This window comes from Durio zibethinus, chromosome 3, assembly GCF_047325235.1.
Source record: "Durio zibethinus cultivar Kanyao isolate XHJ-2024 chromosome 3, ASM4732523v1, whole genome shotgun sequence".
Classification (NCBI taxonomy): Eukaryota; Viridiplantae; Streptophyta; class Magnoliopsida; order Malvales; family Malvaceae; genus Durio; species Durio zibethinus.
In genome coordinates, this window is record NC_143164.1 from 10352696 (window position 1) to 10369798 (window position 17103).

General features: G+C 33.1%; 1 protein-coding gene across 2 annotated transcripts; it reads right to left on the reverse strand.

Annotated features, from left to right (window-relative positions):
* Positions 1–4986: 4986 nt before the first annotated feature.
* LOC111299182 (G-box-binding factor 4-like) lies at positions 4987–15270 on the reverse strand. 2 transcript variants are annotated; one of them, XR_016340934.1, is made up of 4 exons: positions 14177–15121; positions 14038–14104; positions 6402–6431; positions 4987–5492 (listed from the first exon to the last, which is right to left on the reverse strand). XR_016340934.1 is itself a non-coding variant. In XM_089758427.1 (3 exons), exons 1-2 carry the CDS (start codon positions 14903–14905, stop codon positions 14069–14071), a joined length of 765 nt encoding a protein of 254 aa, XP_089614553.1. In that variant the 5' UTR covers positions 14906–15270; the 3' UTR covers positions 5928–6431; positions 14038–14068. The 2 variants fall into 2 exon arrangements, 1 of the variants encoding a protein (XP_089614553.1); XM_089758427.1 differs by lacking the exon at positions 4987–5492 and having other exon boundaries at positions 5928–6431; positions 14177–15270.
* Positions 15271–17103: the final 1833 nt, after the last annotated feature.

The following is a 17103-nucleotide window of genomic DNA, read 5'->3' on the forward strand; positions in this document are numbered from 1 at the left end:
AAAAATCAGGGTTTTTCTAAAATGGATGGTTGTATTTTTTGAGGAATTCTAAATGATTATCTGCATATAAAATTTAAATGAACTTTTATCTAAATTTTTGGAACAAATCTGTCTAAATGGTTAAGGTAAAGAGGTTTGGAAGGTTTTTCCAAGGTTTAAAATAACTTTCAGATTTTATACCTTTTCCACTAAGTTTTAAACTTGGTATATTGGTAATAACATCAAAACCAATAACAAGGTCTTTATGTGGAAATGACGATCCTAAAATCTTTTGAGTTATTTGACAACCTAGGAATATCTTAAGGGCAACAAAGTATAAAGCTTGTAGAAAATATATTCTCATTAGCAATTTTGAATAAGGGTTTTTATTTTTTCCAAAGGATTTTTGGTAATACAATGGGATTTGCTATGGTTTAGGCTGTACCAGTATCAAAAAAAGTTGTAACTATTATGAGAGGAAAATGTTTATGGGTAAAGATCTATCTTGGAGCTAAAGGCATTTTTAAAGGTTAAAGGGTTTGAATTTTCAGGAGTTCTTGCACTGACATGTACTGATCTGAATAATTATTTGAGTCTAAGTTTAAGTTATCATCATCAAACTATTTGATCATAAATAATGATATTTTTTTGTGCTTATCATCAAGGGAGAAGACTAATTCAAGGTCATCATATGAAAGATTAATACAAGAGATATTAAAAATATCATGTATCATGTTTACTAATCTTTTATTTGACTTTGGGTAGTTCTTTGCAAAATGTTATAATTTTGCACAAAGAAAACATTTATTTTTTTCAATTTCGGGTTTTTTTTCTTTCTGTCAAATTTGAATTTCTTAAATCTTTTAGGCTTGTCTGATTATCTGAATAGCTTCTTATGTTTAGAGAAGTGATAATTTTTGAGAGGTTTGAATCTTTTGATATGTTTTATTATTATTTTTTTGTGATTGCAAAGACATGTGGAGTTCTTGAAAGACCATTTGATTTGGAGTCTCGAGGAAGAGTAAAAACATGATCCTTTTAGCTTTCTAGAGTTGTTCACCAAGTTTGCAATATATTTATGCTCTTTTGCAAATCTTATCAAGAGCTTTTGGCATCATCTTGTAGATATACCTAGATTCATAGTTCTGACATCAAAGGATCTTAAGTTAAGCTATGTTCTTGTTTGTTGTGCAAGTTCTTCTGAAACAGAGTTTAGGAAGGCTTGCTTTAAGTTGACATCATCGAATCTATCAAGTATGTAAAAATACTGAAAAAACTATTAATAGTATCTATCAAGATCTTTTGGATGGAAGGAACAACATTTTAGCTTGAAAAATATTGCTAAAATTGAGATACAACTTTTGTAATATTTGGGCATTAAGAAACTATAGTTGTTTGTATTCACCAATATTGTCCTAAAAATTTTTTAGGGTTCCAACCAATTTTGAGATGAATATGAGTAAAATCGTATTCATCATAACATTAGGATTGGAGTTTAATTAACTAGTCCTCATGCTAGGAATTCTTGGAATCTTGAAGGCCATTTTGAATGAGGAATATCATTAATTATAAAGACTAAGAACTTTGATATGGAAAGAGGAACATGTGTTTGTGTTAGAGAAGGTTATTGTTTAGTGTCAATTGCATTAGAGTTATGCTTTTTGGATTGTCTTTTGGAACTTCAATTATTGGTTCTGTCATGAATATCTGAAGAAGTGTAACATCTAAGTCATTTGTCTCAATAGTTTTCATATGAGATTATGTTTCAAAAGTAGAAAGAAAGATGTCTTCAATGAAAAATTTAGGGATGTTTTCTTTTACTCTATGTTGTATCAGTTTTGAAATGATGTTTTGTGTGAGAGAAATTATAAGTTGTGTTGGTTTTGTTCTAGTTAGGGTGTAAGGTTTGAAGGTGTAGTAACAGAGCTTAAACTTGGTTTTGGTTTTGAGGGTTGAGAAAATGGTTGTTCTGTAATTCTTTTGGGCTTTGGATCAATTGGTTGTTTTTCTCTAAATTTATGAATTTATTTTTTAGTTGTACCAAAGGGAGGTTGATCTAGTTAGTCTAAGATTGGGGTGAAATATTGTCTTGGTTGAGAGGATGTTGATGTGAGAAGTGGTTTGTATTGAAAATGTGTGAAAAAAAGTTTTGGGGGTGAAGTTGGATGAGGGTTATATGGTTGGTAAGAAGGAAGGCCGTAAGGTTGGTAAGAGGTGTCATGCATTTTAGTATTGATAAGAGTGAAGATACTATAATTGAAAGTTGTCTGTTGTTGTTGTTGTTTCTGACAAAGCTGATTATGAAAGTCTGCAAGTTGAATCTTGAGGCTTTTCATTTCTTTTCTTTTAATGAAAGCATAAGTGAATCTAGTGTTTGTTTCAACCATATATCTGAGTTCTTGATCTAAAGTTATTATCTTTGATTGTATTTCAAGAATAATATTTTGAAGATTGACAAGATTTAGTCAAAATGATGATGACTTGGTCTAACTTGTTTTCAATTCTATGCAAGTATGCATTATGTTTGAAAGAATTTTCAGTTTACTAGTTTAAAACTGCTTCTACACAAGAAACATTTTTTTTGTTTCCATATTTATCATAGTCAGTAGGGTTTGGGATTTTTGGAATGTGTTTGTATTGGTCTTTGTGAAATTCTTGAAAATGAGAGAAATCTGAGTTATTAGACCATCATGGGTAACTTGGTTACATCATGCACACCTGAGGTAAGGGTTGGTTTAAAATCTAGCTTTTGTGAAGCTTGGATTTTATAGGGTATGAGAAGTGAATCTGGTTTTTGTCTTTCTTAAGATAAATGACATAATGGTCAAACTTTTTAAGGATTCACCAAGGAGATCAACTTCAGGGTCTTTTTTTTCGTATCTTTTTTTCAGTTGTTGTTGGTAGGACTTTTACTTTTGCTTCTTTGGAGGATTATCATCATCATCAAGGAAGTTTCTATATGTGTCTTTCTGAAATTCTTTGTGTCTACAATCAATGTCCCAATAGTAATATCCTTGTAGAGATCTGTATACATATATAAGTTTTCCATCAGATTAGAAGTGTGTGATTGGAACATTTGATTTAGCTTGACATCTTTGTATTATGAACTATGTTGGAAAGATAGTTATGGGAGGAACATCTTTTCCTTTACTGTGATCAAACTCAATTGTCATAGTGCCATTTTGGTTTGTCTTATAGGTAGGATCAAGTTTAATTGTCAAAATGGGTTCATCTTTTTTTTTTCAAATCGTTTGGTAACTTGTTATCCACGACTTACGGAGTAATGTGGCAAGTTTGTCGTTGGAGATCTACTTTGGAAAACGAACATGTCTAGGATTTTTGTCTACTACTTTTATCTTTACAAATACAGCATCACCAGAGTAAGAAAGAAGTAATTTTATGGCATAATCTTAAATTTTGTACGCCATCTGGTAGTGAAGGGTTACCTGGAATCATTTCATCTCAGTACCTACAATCTACTCTTAAACTTTTAAAGCATCTAATATTGTTGGATTATGGAGAGACATATTGTAATTTAAGAAGACTGTGAAGAAGACAGTTCCTACATTAAGTGTTATCTCGACTATACCAAGTACCACATGTTTGTAATATTTGAATCTGGTATCCAACAAGGCCATCTTGGTACACATAAGAATATCATTTCTGCTATGAAAAGTCAAAGCCATTATGATAGTACCAAAATGGATTTAAGGGTATCCTTTTTCTAACCACTATTGAGGAATTTCTTTTGGAATTTAAAGAGTAACCAAGTGATCTTGGGTTCCTGATCCTGATAGAAGAATGCATTGATCAAACTTTATAGCTTGAATGTATTTTTTTGGAGCTTAAAATTTTAGTTTTAGAAGGGTTTTTATAAATTTTGTAAAGGAAGTGGAAGAATTTGAAAAAGCAACATAGAGGTTTATAAAATGAAGAATTGTTTGTTATAATTTTTTCACTTCTGAAATATAATCTACTTCATAAAAAAATTTTAACTTAAAAGAAGATTTATTAAGTACAAGAAAAGAGAGAAAAGATAAATTAAAAGAAGATCTAGAAGTTTTAAGAATTACTAGTATTTGATAAATCCGTAAGAATGAAAAACTCTTTTAGCTTTTTTTATCCAACTCAATAACTAGAAATAGAATAGGAAAAAGTTCTCTATATAAAGTTGCATTCTGATATCATCTATCATTTATTTGTTTCAAAATCATTAAAATAACTACATCGATATAATATTGAAATCTTAATTTTGATGATCAATATTCGATCACAACAATTTTATATTAGTGATGAAAATAAGTTGATTTCAATAAATTTGATTGATCAAAATCAATCGAATTTGCTAAAATCGATTTAATTAATTCAATTTTGATATTGATTGATTAAGTAAAATCATTTAATCGATTAATTTGACTTTTAAAATTAATAATTAAATCAATCAATTTAATCAATATTTTTTATAAAATTTTAAATAAATTATATTTTATTTTATTAGATGAAAATTGTTATAAAATTATTACTCAAAATTAATGATAAAGAATACTGAAAATTTTTTAATTTTTAACCCAATCGATTGATCTTATATTTCTTTAATTTTTATTATTAATCTACAATAAAAAATATTACTTTAAATATGAAAATCTGATCAAATCAATTTTTTTATTTTTTAAAACATAAGTAACGGACCGATTACTTACCCTTGCTTCATATGCAATAAAACAAAAAGACAATATTGGGCATGCTAATGCTATAGAAAGTATAACGACTCAATCGGGATGAATGGAAATTCAGTAAGCAAAACGGAAGCACTTTCATACCATTTCTGATCAGTCAGTCACATTATTTATTTCAATCGAGTAGGAGGTGAAAGGATGTATTGTGTTTCAATTTTAAAAGAAACCCAAAACCAAATAGAGGCTTAGCCACGATTTCCATCAATAAACAGCCTTTTTCTAAAACTTGCATCATATCATGCACATAATTTCCAACAAGTAATGCTCTGACTAATATAAATACATCACTACTGGCCTTTCTATATTTTGCCAAAGTTGTCACTACATAAATACAGTACATACTAGTCCAGAATCCTTTGTTCCCTCTTGCACATCAGCTGCATGAGGAACCATCATAGCCCACTGCCTACATAAGCCAACTCATGCCTCCTGCCCTATATTCCTTTGCCACAATTCTTCTATTTCGTAACAAGAAATTTGTCCATCATGGACATGCTTCAGGTTACAACCCCTTTTTCACTTTGTTTACATGCAAACAACCACAACTGCTCTAGAAAACTATCAGCTTGGAATTACTAGTAAAACAAGATAAATTTAATGGGGGTCCTCCCTTTCTGTTACCCTCCCCTTTAACCCCCTCCTTATGTCAGATTAGGTGTTTTTGTTTCCCTCCCACTAATCTCAAGAAAATAATATCTACCATTGCAAAGAACAAACTCTACGGAGCATACGTGGTGGTCTTTGCTGCTCCAGAACTGGAACCACTTTTTCCATGAGCTACACCACAAATCAACATGATAAGCAACTATTTAGGAATTTAATAGGCCCAATTTATTGCTGGATTCTCTTTCGGCCATAACTGCATTTTCTCACTCAAGTATTATTTAAGAACTAAAACAAATATCAAGACCAACTAATGTATAAGAGGGTAAACAAGGGCCAATTATTGAATCCTTGAACAATGACAGAATCACAAAATTCCTCACCCCGAAATAGATACACTCATCTACAAATTTAAATCAAATTAGGTTTCTAGTTAGACAACGAAAAAGGAATTGTTCACAGTTCTTTGAAATATTAGAAACTGTTAATTTTAACAGAAACATTTCAAGCATGCTGCAATGAAATTTATAACAATGTGGAAACCTCAGGGTTAGGGAGCCATGCACATGGTTTCATGTTTTGCTGGTGAAATTATAACAGACAATAATCTTTTTAAAATTAGAAACTGATTACCTTATTTCCTCATATTCATTCATTTCTTAACAGGCTTCCTAGGTGTTTTAATAATCTTTGGCCATACCATATTCTACGGAAGAGCCTCTTCCCTCACTTATGTCAAGCAGAAAATCCTCCCACTCAATTAGAAGCATACCAGTAATGTTCCTTAAAAAAAATTTAAAAGCAAGTCCAATAACAAAATAAAGCCCCAATATGGCAATACCTAAATGATAGATGTCGTTGCTTCCCGCCCCAGCCATCTCCTGCCCCACCCTTTCATTTCCCTTATTACTTACTTCAACTATATTTATTTAGCGCAAGAGATTATTCTCTAAACCCTTCCTCTTCAATTTCCTTTGTCTGTTCCAGCTACAAATAAGATCAAACTAGGTCTTTCTTTATTTTGACCAATCCCATTGAATCAATTGACCATTAATCTACATGATCAAAGCAGCGATGTATTACCTGCTTAAGCCTTTCCTTAGTCCTCTCAGCCTGCAAGTAATCAATTTCAATTAGACAGAAACATACACAAGAAAAACTAGTGAAATGAAAGACCTTGCAAGGTTAACATGGAAGTACAGTATGGGCAAATAAAAAAGCATAAAATAAAATAAATAAATTGTGAGCATTTGTTTCCTCTACAAGATAGAAGTCCTAAAAGTTAGATCTTTTGTTGTGCAAAATAGAATTTCATGTTGACTAAAAGCAAGCCAATGTTCTAAGTGCATGTTATGTACTCACAAAACCATATTTTCTAGTGCAAATACTGATGGAATCCCAAATTAATTTATTTGATCGAATGAACACAAAAGTAACCAAATAGCAATCAAATATCTAATTTAGTGAAGTACAATGGTAACATGCAAAGTGATCACTTAACAGAAAAGCAAACAATTAGCAGTCACAAGGAAGCAAACAAACACAATAAAGAGGGTCATACATATGACTCAATAGATGGAATAAGCAAGAAAATATTACAATCAATGGAAACAAAGACTGTTCAACTTCTTATTATATGTTTTAAGTTTATACATGCACACTTATTTATAAAACATGAAATACGATTACTTGTTGCAAAGCTTAATACACAAAGCCGTGTGTCCTGCTGGCTTAGTTCCTCTCATAACGATGGAAAAATGATTTGTGCTCTTGTTAAAAGATAGAAATGTCAGAGAAAACCAAAGGGTTTCTCCCTTTTACAAAACTTTTATTTCGCCATTACCATTATTTGTGTTAGCAGACTGTCCAGATACTGCAATCATAGCAATTTACGGACAAGAAAATTTACAACTGCAGTCGACAAATAAAACAGCAATACAAATTAATTATAAGATCATTCGATGTTTACCATCTGCAATAAATTTATTCATAGCAGCCTCCTTTTAACTAAATAAAAAGTTTAATGAAAGAATTACCTAACTAAGAAACAAAGGATAGAAAGATAGCCTCAAATTTAAGCGGTCAGGACTTGGTATCTAGAACATGAAAACAAAAATATACATGAAACGAGATGGTTAAAGGTAAAATTAAGCTAGTTCCTTCCACACACTTGGGTTTAACACCTCATACAAGAGATGCATAAGAAGGGAGAGAAATGTCCTGCTTTGGATAAAATATGATTTGTGTAGGGCTAAATACAAAAATGACCCTTGTACTATACACTTTTTGTCAATTTGGTATCTAAACATATAAAATCCACACTTCAGACTAACACCATTAGTCAGGTTGCTTATGTGGCATGAATACTGAATAAAATGATATGTGGCAACAAAATGTCACATCATTTGTGAGGCCACAGCAACATCAACATTTAAATAAAAAATTCAAAAAAATTAAAAAATATATGAAAAGTTAAAAACATTCAGAAAAAAATCTACAAAATTCCGAAAAAAAAGAAAAATTAAAAAAAGAAAAAGAAAAAAAATCTAAAAATTGAAAAAATTTAAAATTTTCAAAAAGTTAAAAAAAAAAAAGAAAAATATTGTAGTGAATTTAGAATTGAACAAGGCATAATTATGAAAGGAGATATCCATTTGCAATGATAACAGACTTATTGGGGATGGCAAAAGACGTAAAAAAACCCTCTCCTTTGACCTCAATTTCCAACATTATGCCATTGAATCTGAAAGCTTGAAATGAGATGAAATCTAGAGTTGGCAGTTGAATACATGAACGTTAAAAAATACATGAATTCAAACTTTTTAACAACCAGGAGCCTCTCTCTAGCCAAACTAGAAACACAATTAAAATAAAACAAAAGATACATCTGAAACTATGGAAACTGAATGTATATTGAAAAACTGCTTATCTACAATTATACAAGAATCTTAGGTTTATATACAACTAACTAGGGGTTAAACTAAGAAACTAAATCTTCTTTAATTCTAGGGATACAAATACTTAATTCTAGGGATACAAATATAAATATACAGATTACAAGATTACAACCAGCTATAAATAAGTGTTTTCCCACACTCCCCCTCAAGCTGGTGAATAGGTGTTTTCCATTCCCAGCTTGAAAATAATTTCTTGAAATGTTGCACTGCTGAGACCTTTAGTCAACACATCTGCAAGTTGACCCTTGGTTGATACATAAGGGGTACAAATCAACCCACTGTCTAGTTTCTCCTTTATAAAATGCCGGTCTACTTCAATGTGTTTTGTTCTGTCATGTTGCACAGGATTATGTGCAATGCTTATTGCAGACTTGTTATCACAGTAGAGTCTCATTGGTCCATCTCACTTGATCTTCAAGTCTTCTAGGATAATTTTTAACCATAGTAGTTCACAAATTCCTTGAGTCATTGCTCTGAACTCTACTTCAGCACTTGATCTTACCACCACATTCTGTTTTTTACTCCTCTAAGTCACAAGATTACCACCTAAGAAAGTGCAGTAGCCTAAGGTAGATCTTCTATCAGTTACTGAACCTGTATAATCAGCATCTGTATATGCTTCTAGAACTAACCCCGAATCTCTTTTGAATAAGATACCTCTCCCAGGATTGGCCTTCAAATAGTACAATATACGGTAGACAGCCTGTAGGTCCACTTCTTTAGGACCATGCATAAATTGACTTACCACACTCACAGCATATGCTATATCAGGTCTAGTATGTGAGAGATAAATGAGTCTTCCAACTAATCTTTGGTACATCTCTCTATTTACAGCAGCATCTTCATTAGCTTCTCCAATTTTATGATTAGGATCTATAGGGGTATTTGTAGGTTTACATGCAAGCTTCCTAATTTCCTTCAAAAGATCCATCACATATTTCTGTTGTGAGATAAAAATACCATGCCGTGAGTGAGCTACTTCAATTCCTAGGAAGTACTTCAATCTCCCAAACTCTTTTATCTCAAATTCTCTAGCCAAACACTGTTTTAGAGATTCTCTCTTTTTCATCATCTCCAGTTACAATTATATCATCAACATACACTAATAGAACTGTGACTATCCCTGAATCAGAGTGCTTGATAAACAATGTGTGATCTCCTTGACTTTGTTTATATCCCATTGCAAGCATCACTTTGGCAAATCTCCCGAACCAAGCTCTAGGAGACTGTTTAAGGCCATATAAAGCCTTTTTTAGCCTGCATACTTTGTTTGCTTTTAGATGACCTCCAAATCCCGATGGAACCTTCATATATATTTCTTCTTCCAAATCACCATGTAAAAAGGGATTCTTTACATCAAATTGTTAAAGCTGCCAATTGTAATTTGCAGCCAATGATAACAAAATCCTAACTGTATTCATCTTGACAACTGAAGCAAAGGTTTCTTGGTAATCCACTCCATAGGTCTGAGTGTAGCCCTTAGCCACTAACCTGGCTTTATACCTTTCAACAGTACCATCTGCCTTATATTTTACAATGAAAACCCATTTACACTCCACTGAATTTTTTTCCTTTAGGCAACTCTACCAGTTCCCATGTCTGATTTTTCTCTAAGGCCTCCATTTTTATTTTCATGGCTTGCCTCCATTTCTCACTGGATAATGCCTCGGATAATGTAGTTGGAACAGAAATAGTGTTTAGGCTCACAAGAAAATTTTTGTGGGATGGTAAGAATTTTTCAAATGACACAAAATTAGATATTGGGTATAGTGGATGCTTGGTACATTCTCTGGTTCCTTTCCTAATGGCAATAGGCAAATCATAATCACTAGTTATAGTTTTAGGAGATTCATGCTCATTTTGAGAAACAGAGTCAAAAACTGTAGTTACCTCATTTCCAGAGTTAGGATCAAGTTCTTGGACTGGCACTGGTTCAGGATCTGAAACTTTTCTTCTTGAGTACACATGTAATTCCTTCATAGAATCAAGAACAATATTATCCTTTGTCACATCTTCCGTATTTGAAATGGGTTCAGACTCAAATTCAATGTTTGACTCTGGCTCAACAGAAACAGGTTTCGACTCATAAGAATTAATGGGTGTAAATGTTGAAGAAGGGGGCAAATCAAGCAAAAAGAAGTCTTTATCCTTATCTTCCATGAATGAAGTCTCCCCTTGAAGATAAGGTTGAGTAAAAAATGGTTTATTTTCTTCAAAAGTGACATCTGCAGAGACATAAAATTTTTTGGTAGGAGGATGGTAGCACTTATATCCTTTTTGAGTTGAAGAATACCCCACAAAAATACACTTAATCGCTCTTGAAACCAACTTTCCCCTGTTATGACTATGAACATGAACAAATGATGTACAACCAAATATCCTAGGTGTGAGATTGTTTATGGTATTGAGGTTGGGATAAAATTGTGAGAGTAGTTCCATAGGAGTTTTAAATCCCAAAACTCTTGAAGGTAACCTATTTATAATGTGTGTGACAGTGAAAACAGCTTCCCCCAATAAGATTTAGGTATATTTGCTTGAAAAAGAAAGGCTCGGGTTGTGGCTAATAAATAGCTGTTTTTTCTCTCTGCCACTCCATTCTGCTGTGGAGTATTAACGCAAGATGACTCATGGATAATCCCCTCTTTTTGGAAATAGGTGGATAGACTCTGATTAAAGTAGTCTCTTGCATTATCAGACCTAAATCTCTTGATTCTTACTCCAAATTGATTTTGGATCATGTTTTGAAAGCTTAAAAACACACTATTCACATCTGATTTGGATTTAAGTAAAAAAAACCCAAGAGACCCTAGTACAATCATCTATGAATGAAACAAACCATCTCGCACCAGAAATATTAAAAATTGTAGAGGGACCCCAAATGTCACTATGAATCAAGTAAAAGGGAGTAGAACTTCTTTTGTTACTGATTGGAAAAGACACACGTCTATGTTTTGCAAATTCGCAACTATCACAATGAAAATCTTCAACATTTAATTCTTTGAGCAAAGAAGGAAACATGTTTCTCAAGGTTCCAAAAGAGGGATGTCCAAGACGAATATGATAAAACCAGATTTTGTCTTTATTGAAAGATTTTTCAGAAAGAAATGACAAAGGTAAACTATTTTTTATACTACTTGTGTTATTTGATGTCTCAAGATAGTATAGTCCATCCTTCTTCTTAGCAAGTCCAATCCTCTTCCCCGAACTCTGATCCTAAAATTCACAATAAGAGGGATAAAAAGTTACTTTGCAATTCATATCTCTGGTAAGTTTTTGTATAGATATCAGATTAGTAGACAATCCAGGAATATGACGAACATTTTTTAGAACAAACGAGAGATTAACTTGAACATCTCCTAATCCTACCACTGTGGTGTAAGTGAACCATCAGCAACAACAATTTTCTTATTACTAGGACACAGGTTATATGTATTAAACTTTTGTGGGGAATATGTCATGTGATCTGTGGCTCCTGAGTCAATGACCCAAGAACTCGTAATAGGCTTAGCCGAGACATTTAATCCATGAGAACCGAAAGCTTTACCTGAACTAGAAACTTTACCCAAAGAACATACCATAGTAGGCTTTTCAAGGATTTTCAATAAGTTTCTCAGCTTTTCAATCTCTTCCCTGTTGAACTCTCCTTGTTTTTGAGACATCTGTAGTACTCCAGTGATTTTTCCAGTTAACATTTCCTCAAATTGGGTGATAGTGATATCTTTCTTTGAAAGGGTTCGGCAATGAAAGCCTAAACAAGATTCGACAATGAAGGCCTAAAAAAGTCAGCAATGAAGGCTGAAAATTTTTCTTCCCAAGAAGAGCCTAAAGCTCTGATACCATGTAGAAACTAAATGTATATTGAAAAACTACTTATCTACAATTATACAAGAATCTTAGGTTTATATACAACTAACTATAGGTTAAACTAGGAAACTAAATCTTCCTTAATTCTAGGGATACAAATACTTAATTCTAGAGATACAAATATAAATATACAGATTACAAGATTACGACCAACTGTAAATAAATGTTTTCCCACAGAAACGCATGCAGAAGACCAGAAATAACTTATTCTTTGTTGCATATGAACTGCTAGCTACTAGTGCAATTACATTTAATATAATTAGTTCCAAAATAAACCTAAGAAATGAAACTCAACAAAATGCAAGAAATTAGGAAAATTCAAACCAAAATGACAACTTACTTTTGCTTTGATTCCAGCAATCAAACAAAGAAAAAAGAAAGCAATGCGGAAGTTGGGAGTTGAATTTGAGGTAAGGCCTTCTCTCTCCCGAGTCTTCCCCTCTCTTTTTTTTTCTTTTAATTTTTTATGCTTTTAAAAAATTTTAAAAATTTTTTATTTTTTTATTTTTGCTGACATGGATGTAGCGATAATTGGACTTCTTTGATACGTGTTAGGATTTTATTGGATATTTATATCACGTCAGCAACTTAACTAACAATAATAGTGCCAAGGGCCAAAGTGATGGATTGATTATAAGTTCAAGTATCTATGCGTATTTTTACTTTTTAGGTACCAAATTGACACAACATGTATAGTACAGCAACCATTTTTGTATTTAACCCATTTGTGTATGGGCATAAGTGCAAGAAGTATTCTAGATTTTTGGTTTTTTGGTTTGGTATATGTGAGTTTGTATACATGCATGTATGCATGAGCTTGAATGATTGCACTTGGGCTTATGCTCAAGTCACTTAAGACATGATGAGGACAATTGACCTGGGTAAAGAGAGCCAATAATTAGCCCTACAAATAAAACAACAACCAATTATTGGCTAACTTGAGTACATGCAAAAATGGCATATCTAGAGAATTCAAATTCCAGCAAGGACCAAGCATAGAAACAGCCTGTACATGGATACAAGCATTTTATTGTGAATTTACTCATTTTAAGTTCTTGAAAATGCCAGGTTTGTACATTTGAGTGCATAAACTGTGTAGGATTACCTTTATGCCTATATATACTAAAGGACGGCTGGACTATAAACACAATATATAGCAGAAATTTTCATAACTGATAGCAAATAAAGAACATTTTCTATAAACACATGAAGCTGAAAGATGATGAGAGATTGCTAAGTGAGGGAACACCACAAAATGAGATTATAACTTACAACTAGCCTGAGAACTTATACAGTGAATCAACCACCAAACAAATCCAACAAAGACTATGGACAGAGAGGGCAAGTAAATTCAAGTAGAATCCAAAGGATTACTGTGAAACCTGTTGCTGCCAGATAAATTAGGCCACTTCCAAACACCAACACACAAACTCCATCTTCTTACTTACGATATTTAATGGCACTCATTCCTTCCTAAATGTTATTGTTCTAGTTAAAAGTAAAGTGATCAATCATGATTTGGAAATAACCATATATCAAGTGAAATTCAAAATTTGTAAATATGTGCTTGATTTGGGGGAAATCCCATGTTCTCCAAACCAGTTATATTTCAAGAAGTATAATCATTATCAACTTTTGTAAGTTTGGAAATAAAAGTTGATCAAAATAGGAGCTCCTAGTTTTAATACAAATCCTTTCATTGGCAGGTAATGCAAATGTCTCCTCTATTAGATGAAGTCAATGGCAACTACACTGAGAACAAGACAAAAAGAAAACTATTTTGAGATAAGAGATATTTCCCACCAGCAAGTAATTTATAGAAAAAATTACCCGTTCCTGACTATAATTCTAAAATCATAAAATAAAAAATAATCAGAATCGAAAGCAAAATTCAATACCTTTTCTTTCAACAGCCACTCGTTCTCCTCTTCAAGCTTCACTGCTAATGACTTCAACTTGGTATGCCTACAATTAAGAGAAAAAAAAATCCATTAACATTGCCACAATTCAATCAAAATAATCCAACCAATCTTATACCTGCTTCCTTTCCCTAGATCTGGCCGCGGATTCCCTGTTTTTAATCATCCTCCTCTGCCGCTGCTGCGCCGCCTTATCCAAGGGCTTCATCAAAATCCCTCTTGCTCTCTTCCCTCTTCCTCCCCCTCCTCCACTTCCAATGACTTCCATCCCGTTCTCCAACCCAACAATTGACCCCTCCATCTTATCCAGAATTTGAAACGCACTCTCTCCTACAGGATCAAACGCGTAGACCCCTCCACTCAATCTATCCGGATGCACCTTCACCTCCGTTGTTGCAGCCGCCACCGCTTCTTCCACTGCACTAGCCTTCGCCAAGAAATCTTCCAAAGTCATCATCTCGTCGGGCGCTTCCTCTTTCATCGTGATCTCTTTCCTCTCGCCGGACACTATTTCTCTCCAAACCTCGTCTACACTTTTCGCCACATTGTTATTACAATCCGCCACGGTTTGATCGTGAGAAACTTCGGAATTATCGGCGACGGCGGTGGGAATCGGAGTGTCAATTACAGTAATGGAAGCATCGACCAGAGTCGTCTCCGTACTGGGAGCAGCTGAGTAAACGTTTCGGAGAATGCCGTCGGCCGTCATTGTTGAGCTTAATCTGCTGTTGTTTTGATCGGAGAAAGATTGGGGTTTTGAAGAGGAAGAAGAAGAAGAAGAAGCAGAGCGTCGGGAGAGATCCGAATTTCGGGAATTTGAAGTCCGCATTACTTTCGACGACGCCATATTCGGCGACAGTTTCTCTCTTTACCCACAGATTCTCTAGTAGAAAATTTCAGTCGCCCTGGATTTTGTTTTGCCTAGGCTTTGGGATACTTGGGGATTTTTATTTTGTTGTTGTTTTTGGGGTTTGGGGTTTGTGATTCTGTTGGGATCAGGGAGACTGACAAGCGCGCGTGAGGGCGCGTGGAATATTATTATCGAGTGGCCAGAAAGAGTTCTGATTGGGAATGTTTGACTCGGTTTTTTTGGGGGAGAGGAGAGATGTTAGGGTGACGGAGCTTGAGTTTGGGGACAACGTGGAATTGATTCGACGATGTGATCTTTTTGGGGGATGGGAAACGTGGTGGTAATGGGATTCCACGTGCCACGTGATCAACCTGATTTAACCGTCCTATTTTTTATCTTGTTTCCCGAGAAGTGTGTGTTTCAATTGGATTCGTGGCTGAACCAGGCTTGCTTGGGCTACAGCACATTGGACCGTGGTCCAATAAATTTTGGGCCTTTCTGGCAACATTGAGACCTGGACAATGGGGATTTTTTTTGTTATTTTAAAGTGAGTTTTTTAAATTTAACTTAAAATATTATGTGTTTTTTTTATTATATTCATTAATTTTATTTTTTTAAATATACTCTTCTAATATCACTGATGGAGTTACTTGTATTAAATAATTTTCTAAAGAGAAAAATTCTATCAAATACTAAAAAGTATGGTAGTTGTTATTAACAAAACAAATTTCATACCACTTTAATACACCCTTTTCTTTTATAAATTATCTAATTGGCTTTTAGGGGAATTATCGTTTAATTAGAATGTAAATTTTGTAATCCAAATTAAATATGTTAGAGATTAAAATTAACCCATCATTCATGATTTTTATATAATATTTTATCTTTATTTACGATCTAATTTAAAATTTATTTTTTGGACCTTTTAAAAGTGTTCTAAATGAATCAAATCTGTCATTGGATTGGTAAAATTCAATAAAATATGTCACATCAATACCATAAAAAGCCCACGTAGCATATGTAAATTTCAACCTAAAAATAAAATGAGCTTAGCTTTTTCTATCACGTGACATCATATGGACGTTCACATGGCACTAAAGTGACAAATTTTATTAAGTTTTAACAACAATTGATGAAATGGATAAATTTGAAATGTATTTTTAAAAGATTTGAATAAAAAATTAAATTTTTAAAATATGAATGATATAAATTTTAAATTGCACAAAACTCATAAATGTATGGTATAATTTACTCATATATTAAAACATATCTCAAAACATATATTTAGTACCAGAAAAAAGTTTTGATTGTGAAACAATTTAGTCAAAATTTTCTTTTCCATTAAAAATGACTTTTAAAAAGAAAGTAAAGCATTCAATCTGAAATAAAGTAACGCATGATTTAAAACAAATTATAAATGCTTCATTTTTTATTTTTGGTTAAGAAAAATCTAAAAATCAATAGGTTGCTTTAATCTCAAGCCTCAATTCAGGGGGAAGATATTTCAATTGCTTCTCTCATTGAATAGCACCAAAACATGCCACCAACAAGACTTATTAATCAAGAAAGAAAAGCCAGTTAATTAGGGGAAGATTCTAAAGCTGTGGAGTGATTGATTAAGCATACGTGAAAAAGATGCATGGCATAATATTGATGGGAATGGAATAATCATAATCGCTGAATCGCTTATCTCTTAACGGCACAGTATCTTGCATGGGAATTCAAGCAGGTTTTCTTACATGGGCTTTGCCGCCAGCTTGCTTCTCTCTTATGATATTCCCGAAACATTCTTTCAATCGGTTTTGTTTTTTTCCCTCTTTATCGTGCTTGGATGAACTGTCCACGTATATATACCCTACAATAATGACCCACGATTTTTAGATCAAACCGAGAGAAAGATCAAAAGCACTTCTTTAATCGAAAAATCCTTTAGTTGACAGCAGAAAAGCATGAGGTTGTTAGAGTCTTACAAAGGTCCCATTGCCTTTACTGCAGGTTGCCCACTCCCCAACCTCTACCTCTTGCCTCCATGAAGCTTCGACGTTACCTAAGAGACTACTAAAAACTGCTGTATATCAAATTTTGAATTCAATTAGTTTGATTTATGTAATCATTTTTTAGAAAGTAACATTTAATCGGTTTTGAATTCAAATAATCCTAACACCTATAAATCTCTTTCCTTATCCTTAAGCTAC

Coding starts and splice junctions, on each gene's coding strand:
- LOC111299182 (XM_089758427.1), bottom strand. CDS start 14,905: ATGGCGTCGTCGAAAGTAATGCGGACTTCAAATTCCCGAAATTCGGAT. Junction 14,105..14,176: donor GATCTAGGGAAAGGAAGCAG/GTATAAGATTGG, acceptor TCTTAATTGTAG/GCATACCAAGTTGAAGTCAT.